Raw genomic sequence first — 12,885 nt, forward strand, 5'->3', positions numbered from 1 at the left:
AATTGAAAACATAGACCTGGATAATTTTTTATAGTTAGGTTTTAAATTTTCACACTTTGGGCTCAGTATTGGGGATGGATTTTCAAAGCTTCTTTCTCTTTGGAAACTGTAGAGTGTGAAGTCACTTCTAGAGGTTGGAGTGATGGTTTGTGTTCTCCAACACATTTTCTCTAAAAGACTCCACTGTCGTTGTTTATGTTCATCTTAGACTTGAACAAAATTACACATTTTCTAACTTAAAAATGTACTTAATGGCTATTAGATGGAGTAACAAAGTTCTGGAAACTTTTTCCTCTGCAGTGTGTGTGTGTGTGTGTGTGTGTGTGTGTGTGTGTGTTAAAGCCACAGTAGGCCTTTGAACATTGAATAAAGCATCAATTAAAATTATGTTGATTAGGAGTGTTAGAAGACAAAGCTGACTTAAGAAAAGAATTCATTAAAAGCAATATAAAGGGGTTGAAAATGTAGGTCAGTCTGTAGAATCCTTGCCTGTCATGTACAAAGCCCTGGGTGACATCCACAACACCACGTAAACCAGACATGGTAGATTAGAGCTCCACCAGGAGGTAGTTCAAAGCCATCGTTAGCTACAAAGTGAGTTAGAGACAAGCATATGAGCTATACGGTGCAAAATCTCAAAATAAAGTCAATTAAAACAAACAAGCAAACAAAATCATGTACAGATATTTCATCCTGGATAAGAATCCAGGCTTCAGAAAGACATTGGAATCAGAACCTAAAATTGCATGGGGAGCCCAATGCCTGTCAGTCTGACTGCTTGCCTGTCTGTCTGTCTTATTCTCTCAGAGACCTTCAGAAAAAAACAAATCCATTCCACACTAAGATAATTTACATGGTAAAATTCCAGAGACCAATACAGCTCAGTGTTAATTCCAGGATCTCAATGAGAGAGCTAGATTGGTCCAAATCTCAGTTTTTTATCAGCTAGGGTTCAGTACAGAAAATAGAACCTGTTAATATGGGCTTAGAGGTGCCTTCAAAAGCTGTTAATGTACTGAAGAAGTTTCTAGACTGAGTCTCTAGCCTTGGGACCACTCACTAAAGGAGCTTCTACCTTCTAGATTTCTCTGAAAGCTTCTCAATTGAGAAGCCTTTGCCTATCAATATCTCGGAACTAAAAAATGGACATGAACTCTGCTGTAGAAATATCAGAAAGGGACAGAAATTCTAGGCTCCGGGTCACCTCAATTTCCATGCTGTGACTGGATCTGGACAAAGGGCTGCAATTCCAAAGAGACCAACTGCAGCCGTCTGGGGAAGCATGTCAAGTGGCTTTCCTGCCTTCTCTGCTTACAACAAAGGGAGAACGGGGTTGACAGGGCTTGTTCTGCAGTATCTACCGTAAGTGACGTACAGTTGGCTCCTCTGTGGCCCATAAGGGTGCCTGGGGCTCACCCCGTGGGTGGAAGAGATGCCTGATGCATTGGGCAGATAATCCAAATGGAATTCACCACCCACCTGAAATCCTATCACAGGTATTTATGGAGTCCCATCTGTGCTTGGTCTAACTTACTCCTCCCTCTGACTTTGGATTGGAATCAGGAGCTGGAGGTGGGGAACGGTGTGCAAGGGCTATTGTTTTTGTTTTGCTCTGGAACGTCTTTAAGTTGCCCAATGCCTTGGCTTAAAAGCAGTGTCTAACCCACCGTTTCTTTTCCCTCTGCCCCACAGCCGCCCACATTGGTGTTGGAATAAGTGGACAAGAAGGAATGCAAGCTGTCATGTCCAGTGACTATTCTTTTGCTCAGTTCAGATACCTGCAGAGGTTGCTGCTGGTCCATGGCCGGTGGTCTTACATAAGGATGTGCAAGTTCCTACGCTACTTCTTTTACAAGAACTTTGCGTTTACTTTAGTTCACTTCTGGTACTCCTTCTTCAATGGCTACTCGGCACAGGTAATAGAGCATTATTCCTTTAAGGCTCTTTGTTCAGTAGAACTTTTGCTTCGACAAAATGCTAGTTCTTTTGAACATTTTATTCACTGATTGCATCTCTGTGTATATAGGTGCACATGCACCACAGTGCACGTGTAGAGGTCAGAAAAACAACTGTAGAGTCAGTTCTCCTCTTCCATCTTTACCTGGGTTCTGGGGATCGAATTCAGGTCACCAGGCTTTTGTGGCAAGGGGCCTTCGCCTGCTGAGTCACCTTGCCAGCCCTCCTGAACTAGTTTGATTTTGGTATTCTTTACTAAGTATTAAAAAGTTTTAAATATTCCAGGGGAGTTTCAGCATTCTGATTGACTAACCAGGGAGTACAAAACTGATAAACATGGCTGGGGAGATGGCTTAGGGTTAAGAGCAGAAACTATTCATGCAGAGGACCAGAATTTGGTTCCCAATCCCATGTCAGGTGGCTCACACTACCTGTGACTCCCATCCCAGAGGAGCCGAAGCCCTCTTCTGGCATTTGTGGGCACCCACATGCATGTGCTCATACCCGTAAACAGATGCACATATGTAGCACATAATTTAAAAAATAAAATGTTTTTTAAATGAACACTGCTTTTTCGAGTATTATCTGTCAGAATAGAGTCTTCTAGCACGATGTCCTTGTAGTGTTCCTAGGCACACATTGAAGGAGAGGGGAGGAGGGGATTGTTGCCATGGAAAGGTCTGCGATGCTACCCACTGCATAGACAAACTGCATAGTACAGGGGTAGCTGGAGGGGTGCTTTCTCTTCCAGACAGGGTTCCCACTTGGCAAGGGGCAACCCTGCATGGAAAGGCAGACCCGAAGTCTGTCTTTGTGCGCGGCACACAGCCTCTATCTTCCCTTTGCAGACGGCGTACGAGGACTGGTTTATCACTCTGTACAATGTGCTCTACTCCAGCTTGCCTGTACTCCTCATGGGGCTGCTTGACCAGGTAGGAACCAGGGACCAGGCTGCTCTGGACAGACCCGTCTCCTGCCAGGGATAGGACAGCACGCACATCAATGCATTCTTCTGGCTTTACTCATCCTGAGTCAACCCTAGCTCACCTGGCAAGCAGCAATGACTGCTTTATGTTCTGTAAAGAAAAGAATTTCTGTAATTCATTGTGAGCAAGAGTGCTTATATGTTCCTCTCAGACATCTGGCTGTTCAGGTGCCTGAGGATCCAGCATGCTTTTTTTTATTGATAACTTATTGATTTAAACAGTAAGTTTTAACACTTTTCAAAGTTGATGTATTTAATTCTTAAATCACGTTTTATCTGACAGGCAGTTCTTAGAAAATGGATAATTCATGATAAGTAAATAGGAATAATGAAGGGTTAATTTATCAGTTTCTATGTGAATATTCCTCCTCTTAGATTTTTAATAATACAAATACATTATCTCAGGGGGTTAAAGAATACTCTCCACATATTTCTTGACATTACTAATTGATTGCCTTTGCTAGAACTGTGATAATGCCCCATAGCTACTCTCTGTAAACATCAAATGCTGGTGAGTTATTACTGAGGCCTGATTGACCTCTGTACACAGAAATACTGTTCTGGCTTCCTGCTTGCCTTCCTAAAACACAAGGGCAAGTGGCAGCTCTTTGTGAGATGCAAGATACAAATTGTGACCTACCAACATCTTTGATCCGATAAACGACACATCATTCTAATTTTGTTTTCTCTTTAAGGATGTGAGTGACAAACTGAGCCTCCAGTTCCCTGGGTTGTATGTAGTGGGACAGAGGGACACACTATTCAACTACAGGAAGTTCTTCGTCAGTTTGCTACATGGGGTCTTAACATCCTTGGTCCTCTTCTTCATACCCCTTGGCGCTTACCTACAAACAGTGGGACAGGACGGAGAGGCACCTTCAGACTACCAGTCCTTTGCCGTCACAGTGGCCTCAGCTCTAGTAATAACGGTCAATTTCCAGGTGTGTGCCTTCCCTTGACCACATCCAATATCCGTTGTTACCTGTACCTAACCTCTGTCACTTTAAAGTAAAAAAAAAAAAAAAAAGATGTTCCTTCCATCCCTCGTCTTAGCATTGTTCCTCTTTCTTGCTTAAGCCAAGGATGGTTTGGTTTCAGGTTGTTGACTATTCAAACCAAATCATACCCAAATTGCCAAATTCCATTTTCAGAATTCTTAGATCCTCTCCCCACCCCACCCTCCGGCCACGTTCCCCAAATGAGTGCTCTGTTTTTCTTTGCTTTCTCGACAGATTGGCTTGGATACTTCTTACTGGACCTTCGTGAACGCGTTTTCAATTTTTGGAAGCATTGCGCTGTACTTTGGCATCATGTTTGATTTCCATAGCGCCGGGATACACGTTCTCTTCCCATCTGCCTTTCAGTTCACAGGTTGGTATCTCAGATTCCAAAAGTAAGCGTAGACTGGCATCATTAGGTTACATTCTGATATAATGACGGGGTAAGTACAAAAGTACACAAAGCATGCACTTTTGCTAGTAAAAATTAATGGTCTAACAGGAATTCAACAGAAGCGGCTATTTGGAAGGGCCCTAACTGCGCATCTGTTAAATTAGACAGCTTTAAGGTTAAAAAGCACAACGAATTATAAAACTCTGCATTTTGACCAGATATTTCTACTTTAAGGTTCTTTATACAAAAGTACAAAAAGTACATTGCTATGACAGTTTTAATTATTTCTTAAAAGGGTGGGTAGAAATAAGTCAAAGATGTAAGAATATTAAATTAGCAAATCAAATGACAAAATAGTAATACCGTGGAAACCTAGAACTCAAAAGCTGGGTCCATCTTTGGAAATATGATCAACAGTTCAATGACCAATAAACAAAAGCTCTGGGACCAGTATTTATACCTATATAAAACATATGGTTTAAGCTCCAGAGGTTGGGGCTAGAGAGATAGCTCAGCGGTTAAGAACACTGATTGCTCTTCCAGATGACCCGGGTTTGACTCCCAGTACCCACATGGTGGCTTACAAACATCTGTAATTCTAGCTCCAGGGAATCTGATGCCCTCTTCTGGCTTCCAAAGGCACCAGACATGCACATAGTGCACAGGCAGGCAAGATACTACACATATATGTAAGATTTAAAAATAAATAGAATTTAAAAAAAAAAAAAAGGTCCAGAGGTCAAGGAGGAACACCGTGTCTTCTGGATCTAACAGGGCCTGCTATGAACATGAGCTCACGTAGCTCTAGTTCCTGCCCAAGGTCAAGCCAGTGGGTATTTCAGCACAGAATGGGAAGGGGTTCATTAGCTCTCTGCCTTTGACAGGTAACAGGCGACAGTTGGTGGTGCCTGAGGGAGAGAGAGTCATTTTTCTTAACAATGTCATTTCTGGTAGATCTGCCATACTGTAGTAAATGACCCACTGTTGTGCATATGGGTAACACTTAGCAGACTCAGTGGATTATTAAGAAAAAAAAAGAGAAAAGGAAAGAATAAGAAGGGGAATTAATCTGGGAATAGAGGAGTGGAGTTTGATAATCAAAATACATTGCATGAAATTCTCAGCATATTAATTAAACTGTTAAATTTTTAAAACATGGAAAATTGGCAAATGATAGACCCCCCCCGTGATGTAAATTTCACAAAAATAAAAATAAACATGAGCTGGAGTTTGTGATATTCTCAAATAGTTGGGATTTATGATGAACAAAAGATCCCCATAACTTTTTTCCTAATAGAAGTTTGGGACTTTATGGCCAGTTGTTGGGTCATAAAGGATTTTTTGCTATGGTAACCTTTTCATTTCTGGGTGGAGTTTTCATGATTTTGTTTGTTTTGTTTTGTTTTTCAAGGCAGGGTTTCTCTGTGTAACAGTCCTGGCTGTCCTGGAATTCACTCTGTAGACCACAGAGATCCACCTGCCTCTGCCTCCCCAGTGCTAGGATTAAAGGCGTGCGCCACCACCACCAGGCTAGTTTTCATGATTTTGGGTTTTTTTTTTCTTACTCTTCTGATGCTTACTTAGAATATTCCTATATAACGTATTTTATATCTAATTTATATTTAGTATTTTAAAAACAATGACCAGGGACAGGATTTATTGAACTGGCATCTAGGAGCACATTCTCTTTGGAGGATACCTTGCTCAGCCTAGATACATGGGGGAGGGCCTTGGTCCTGCCTGGAAGTGAAGTGTCAGATTTTGTTGACTCCCCTTGGGAAGCCTTACGCTTTCTGAGGAGTGGGTGGGGGGTGGGAAGAAGGGTGGAGAAGAGGAGGGAGTGGGAACAGGGATAGCTAGGTAAAATGAAAAAAGATTGTCTTTTTAAAATTCTTAATAAAATTAAAAATAAAATTAAAACAATAACTGTACATATGCATAAATATGAATAAGACTTTAAAAACTAGAAAGGAAAATAAGAGAGGCTGTAAAATAGATGACAAAGGGGGATGGAGGATGGACAAAAGGATACATGGTAATGAGTGAGCAAAAGATACCAGGGGGGAGAGAGATTCTCGTGGAAAATTAATAATAATAGTGGGGTGGTAAGGGAAAGGAAGACTACTAAAACCACTTTGTTTCAAAAATGCCATAGTTATACTTTGTGAGCTGATTTTAAAAAATAAGAGTTCAAATTTGAAAAATTAGTTTTATAAACTCATGTGAATACAGAAAGCATTGTGATAAATTTGGCTCCAGATATTTGCTGTTGGGGAAGTATACATATTATAAAATCAGATTGCTATGTCTGATGTAGAAGCCTAGACAGCAAGTCACCAGTTTCTGTGGATAAAGCCTGACTCCGGTTGTAGAGCGGGTTTCAGTCTTGGGGCTTAAGTGACTAGTTGTGTTTTCTTGGCAGATTTGCTAAGTTCTCAACTCAGTTTCCTGATGTGGCTCAGAGGGCTGCTCCCACTGCTCAGAGGAGATTTGGCACGACCTATATAAAACACTGTGGAGTGCCAATATTTGGGGCAAATATTGGAATTTCCAGCAAAAGCTAGAAGCTAGAAACCATTTTAACTTTTTTTTTAATCTCTACTGCCAAATGACCCCAGAGCCTGGCACCTGCTCAGCGCATGCTCTACCTGTGAGTTAGATCCCAGCTCTAACTTCCCATTGTTTATTAGTGCAGCGTTAACAAAAACATCTTCTCCATTTTGTTCCTGTTTGTCTACTTGTACTAAAAAAGTTGTCTACTTTTTACTTGGCTTTGCTGGGTCTTGGCTTTAAAAAAAAATAAAACTATGTATTCATGATTAGGTGTGGTGGATCACACCTGCAGTCTTGGCACGCTGAAGGCTCCACGGGAAGACCCTGTCTCAAAAACCAAAACAGAAAACAGAAAAACGTCTGTTTCTGGAGCAGTTTGTGGAGCTGCCTTATCTGGTTTTAAAATGCTGCCCTAGACAGCCTGCTGCATGGAAGGTAAACTATGTCCTCAGGATAAAGTGCCTCTGTGAATCATTGTCATGTTCTTTCCAGGTACCGCGTCCAATGCCCTGAGACAGCCGTATATTTGGCTGACCATCATCCTGACCGTCGCAGTGTGCTTACTGCCTGTTGTCGCCATCCGCTTCTTATCAATGACCATCTGGCCATCAGAAAGCGATAAGGTACATAAAGATACAGACCTGGTCTCCTCCTACGTGACTGCCCTTTCCAGGAACCAAAGCATTTCCCAATCCTACCTTTCCCGCAGATTTCTTGGTTCGTGGACCGTCTGATCAGAATTTTATTGTTTTACTATATCTCTTTAATTCCATCTTGAAGGATAGTGAACCTTCACGCACTTGTCCATACAGCGTAGCGTGTTTTGCCCCTTTCGTTTTACAATTATCTTAACATCTTGCCGTGCAAATGAGTTGGGTCCCCCCCCCATTATTTAAAACAAAATATTATCTCCTATGATACGATTGATGTCTCAAAAAGAACACGTCCTCTCCCCTTGCACAATGACCAGCAGACTTCAGGCCCAGTTGGTTGAGCTATTTAATGCTGCTCTCCCATAACTCTCCTTGGGGCAATGTCTTCAGTATCAGTTTCATCTTGTGCTAGAAGATGGCCATGGCCCTTCCTGGCATCATATCTGACCCGTCAATAAACAGAGGAAAAGAGGAGACTTCCATCCTTCCCATCAGGATCCTGGGAACTCCTGACACACACTTTTCTCAGGTCTCATCGGTCAGAATTAGGTTACGTGTTTCATTGACCTAACCCGGCAAGGAAGAAAGCTCCTTGTCTTATGAAGGATGTTAGCATAGGGGGAGGAGTACTCAGCTGCATAAATCAGCCACCTGTAGAAAGACGAGACGTGGATGTTGGATAAGCCTCCTTCAGTGCCCGGGAGAACTGACAGTCCACAGTGTCCAGAAAGCAAGAGAGGAGCCTGGGGCTGGGTAGGCAACGTGCTTGCAGGGCAAGCATGAGGACTTGAGTCTGGGTTGCAGCACACACACAAACACCCTCGCCTGGTGCCCTGCACCTGTAATTCTAGAGCTGGGAAAGTGGAGACAGGAGGATTCCTGGGACCTACTGATCAGCCAGTGTAGCCAAACCTATGAGCTCCAGAATTGGTTCCATGAGAAATCAAAAATGATGGAGGAAGTGATTGAGGAAGACATCAGAAGACATCAGACATTCCTCTCTAGCCTCCATAACCATGTATATGTACACACACATGCAGGTGCACACGCGCGCGCGCACACACACACACACACACACAGTATGTAGTGACATGCAGAGAAAACCTGTGGAGGTTTGTCTTCAGCACATACCAGTCTGCCCTGGGACTCTAAAGATTGTTGTTCTATTGTTTTCTATTGCTCTGATAAACATCATGACCAAAAGCAACTTGGGGAGAGGAGGACAAGTTTATTTCAGCTTACAGCTCCTACTTAGGTCACTGTCTATCCCGGGGGAAGTCAGGACACAAGCTCAAGCCGGAACCTGGAGCCAGAAACTAAAGCAGACCCTGGGGAGGAGTGCTGCTCGTTGGTGGCTTCTTCGGGGCTTGCTCGGCCTGCTTCCTGACACTACCCAGGATCATTTGCTCAGGGCTGGAATTCTCAGGGTGGGCTGGGCCCTCCCATATCAACCATTAATCAAGAAAACACCCCTGTAGACTTGCTTACAGGTCAATCTGATGGAGGCGTTTTCCTAATTAACATTTCTTCTCAGATGACTCTAGATTGTGTCTAGTTGACAGAAGCTAACCACTAACTTCAGAAAAATGAGGGACTTGGTTTTCCCGGAACTTGCGGTGTAGACCAGGCTGACCTTTTGAGTACAGGGATTAAATTCATGGGCTCCCAAGCCTGGCCGTAGTTTTCCAGTTTCTACCTGCAGGATGATAGAAGCAGTCCCCAATCTCCCGTGTCCTCCATGTCTATTTTACAGAGCAGGGACGTTTGTGTGTGCAGCCTCTTGGCCGGGTTAGCTTCTGTCCAGTTCCTACTGGCCAGGAGTCCTCTGCTTCTCAGACCTTTCTTTTCATGGTTTCCTTTCTCCAGATCCAGAAACATCGGAAGCGATTGAAGGCCGAAGAGCAATGGAAACGGCCACAGAACGTGTTCCGGAGGGGAGCATCTTCCAGGCGCTCGGCCTATGCCTTCTCTCACCAGAGAGGCTACGCGGACCTCATCTCCTCCGGCCGCAGCATCCGCAAGAAGCGCTCGCCCCTGGATGCCATTATCGCGGAAGGCACTGCTGAGTACAGGCGCACAGTGGAGAGCTGAGCGCTGGTGGAACGTCTTTTTTTTTTTTTTTTTTAAATTCAAGACTCAGGACCTTTTTTAAGAACTAACAGACAAACTGAGTTTGTCACAGAGCTACCGAGGACAATGACCTTTATAATAAATGTCTAGGGCTGAGCTGTTAAGCAAGAGCAAAGCCAAGAGATCACCTGTTATTCAGCTGATTATGTCTGCTGAGATTCAAAGGGAACGTCTGAATCCAGGCTCAATGGAGGGCAATTTCCACTCAGAGATGCTACTGCACTATAAAATTACAATGACACTGTGGTCTCGACATGATCCCTCAGAGGCACTTCCTGCTGCTCGTCACTTTGTTTAAAACAAAAATTGTTTTTAATTTAAGAGTGCAGTAACAAAAGATTCGTAACGTGTATCCCCTGACACGAAGTGGTTGAGTGACTTTTTCAGAGCTGGTGATTGGCTTCCTGTTGCTTTACCCCCAGTTATAAAATTGGAAACAAGTTTCCTTGATTGAATGTCTAAATGCAAAGTTTCATTCGGGCTTTGATTCACCACCAGGTTAAATAACGCATTCCATATTTTTACTACTTCATGTTTTAGCATTTCCCTGCAGTACCAGTGGTTTGACGCTATACTTTAATTTTTCCAAAATTGATTTTTAAAAGCTGAAGACATTATCAACTAGTATTAAGTAAGTCCCATTTGGATAAGAGAAATAGATTGTGGCGTTTGTTGTGCAGTAAAGGATTATGGGTAATGGTAATGGAACATATGTTCCTGAAATGCTAGAAAACAGGGATTTGAATGTTTCCATTCAAACAAGTGATACTGTTTGAAGAAATGGAAAAACCCTGGTGTCAACATTGTACAATATACACATGCCCCATGGCAGGCTACCTTGTGGCTTGGTGGTAGAGCCAGGGTCTTAAGTCCTATCTCAGTACCAAAAGGAAGTAATATCACATGGTGTCCCATACATATGCACGTTTATGGACCAATTAAAATGAACTATTTGGAAAAGAACCGCCTACTGAAAATTTAGCTGTAGGTTTCCTTTGGAAGACAATACCGCTTTAGCTCTTAGGAGCCAGTGGATACATTAGAGGGCAGACACACTTTGTCATCGGGTCTTGAAGTTCCTACTACTATGTACCACAGGTGAGAGTAACATACGTACCCAGTCTACAAAGTGTCTTCAAACGGCTGCCCATGGCTGCATCCAGCCAAGGATAACTATGGATACAGCCAGCCCAACACAAAAACTGTAAATTTATTTAAAACATTATGAGATCGTATGTACGCATTTGCACGAATGATTCCATTGCTTGGTTCTCTAGTGTGAGCTCTGTACATTGTCTGTCACCAGGTCTGGAGCTTGGATGTACCTGGTAGGGAGTCTGGGGAACTTTCCCCTGTGTTTCTTGGAAGTGAAAGAGAGGTCTCCTGTTCAAAACAGATAATGTTTAAAACAAACAAACCAAAAGCCCAGAGGACATTGACAATACATTTGGGGACACCCCCCGCCCCTACCCCACAGATGGGGGTTTCTCTGTCTAACAGTCCTAGCTGTCCTAGAACTAGCTCTTGTAGACCAGGCTGGCCTCGAACTCAAAGAGATCTGCCTGCCTCTGTCTCCCGAGCACTGGGATTGAAGGCGTGCGCCACCACCACCACCCAGTGGAACCATTTTATAGAATTGTCCTTTAAAAAGAAAATGTTTGTGTACCCCCTTCCTACAAAATGTTGTATGCCAGTCTTTTAGGGTCCTCACGCTGGCATCTGTCTTATGTCTAAGACAAAAGAACAGTATTTTTTTTTTATTTTGAAAAACCCTTAGGTAAGTAAGGAAAATACCCTTGAAAAGGTAACTTATTTTTTTTTTCAGAGACGACTTCTCATTTTGTATTTTTCACAAAGCAGTTCCCCTGCTCTAGCGAAGATGTAGATGGGTTGCAGGAGGCGATTTTTGCCCCTTGCTAATGTCCATATCGGCCTGTGAACTCCCAAGAGGAAACCATGTGTGTAGTTCATCTTCTGTACACAGGACAGGGAAATTTGATTGTAATTTTATAATGCTTTATCTAGGTATGATGAAAGAATGTATGCCTATCCTATGGAGGTAAATTTTTGAAAGTTTACAACTTTACCTTGTAAATAAGAAGAATTGTATGTTTTTTCTCTTTTTTACAGAAAATTTAGCTTGTGTAATTTTGTCACTTTCAGCTTTTTCGAATGGTGGGAAAGGTTGACAATGCGTATGTGTCAAAGACTTACACTGTTGGGTGCAATATTAATAATTTTGAAATGCAAATCATAAATTATTTCTATATGCTGTAAATCTGAGATTTAATGTATATTTTTGTTTAAAAAAATAAATGCTTTAGTAAAATATTTGTCAAGTATGGCTTTATGTCCGTGCAGTTTTGTGTATATTTTGTGTTTGTTTATTTGCCGTGCTGGGGTTTGAATCCAGGGCTAGGCGAACACTCACCACTGAGCTGTGCTTTCCAGCTGTACAATGGTTTTCTAAGTTGGGTTGTTGTTGTTGTTGTTGTTGTTGTTGGTGGTGGTGGTGGTGGTGGTGGTGGTGGTGGTGGTGGTGGTGGTGGTTTGTGTATGCCATGTATGTACTGGTGCCTGCAGTGGTCAGAAAAGGTGTCAGATCCTCCCTGGAACTGGAGCTCTAGATGGTTGTGAGCTGCTTGCTGTGGAAACTTGACGTGGGTCCTCTGGAAGAACAGCAAGTGATCTTAATGGCTATCTCAGCCCCCTAAATTGTGTGTTTTACTGCCTTTGTAAGACAGCCCTTATAGATCCCAGGCTGCTTGAACTCCTCTTCCAGTCGAGGATGACCCTGAACTTCTAGCCTCTCGGGCAGCAGGGCTTTGTGTACGCTGAGGAAGCACTCTGCTGAATTACATCCCTAGCTCCTATTGTTTGGTTTCGTTTGCTTTGCTTTTGTGTGTGGAGTACATGACAGAAAATTCTAGTCCTGTGATGATGGTTCTTGAGAGAATGTAGGGCTCCACTGGCAGTGAGGAGTGATGTTAGAGACAGTGCAAAATGCTAGAAAGGATATGGCTGAGGAAGACAATTAGACTTTCAAGGAAGAGGGAGTGGCTTTCACGGGGAGACAAAGTCTGCCCCAGACCGCTTTCTCTCAACTCCTTGGAAGGAATAAGAGAATGGAGAAATGAGCGGCTATTCTGGAAGTACATGCCAGAGAGCTGAAAGAAACCTGAACAAACAGGAAGGAGTGAGGAGGCTAAAGCGGGG

The 12,885-nt window shown here is 42.9% G+C and overlaps 1 protein-coding gene across 1 annotated transcript in view; it reads left to right on the forward strand.

The window, feature by feature from the left end:
- Nucleotides 1–12,000, forward strand: part of Atp8b1 (ATPase phospholipid transporting 8B1) — a 115,007-nt gene extending 103,007 nt beyond the window's left edge. Inside the window, exons 23-28 of the mRNA XM_050157968.1 lie at nt 1,693–1,916; nt 2,805–2,888; nt 3,637–3,882; nt 4,174–4,312; nt 7,379–7,509; nt 9,406–12,000. Of these exons, the coding sequence (XP_050013925.1) occupies nt 1,693–1,916; nt 2,805–2,888; nt 3,637–3,882; nt 4,174–4,312; nt 7,379–7,509; nt 9,406–9,630 (1,049 nt within the window). The 3' untranslated portion in view covers nt 9,631–12,000. The remainder of the gene's footprint in view (nt 1–1,692; nt 1,917–2,804; nt 2,889–3,636; nt 3,883–4,173; nt 4,313–7,378; nt 7,510–9,405) is intronic.
- Nucleotides 12,001–12,885: the final 885 nt, after the last annotated feature.

This window comes from Alexandromys fortis, unplaced genomic scaffold, assembly GCF_014885135.2.
Source record: "Alexandromys fortis isolate MF-2015 unplaced genomic scaffold, M_Fortis_MF-2015_v1.1 scaffold_94, whole genome shotgun sequence".
In the NCBI taxonomy this organism is placed as follows: Eukaryota; Metazoa; Chordata; class Mammalia; order Rodentia; family Cricetidae; genus Alexandromys; species Alexandromys fortis.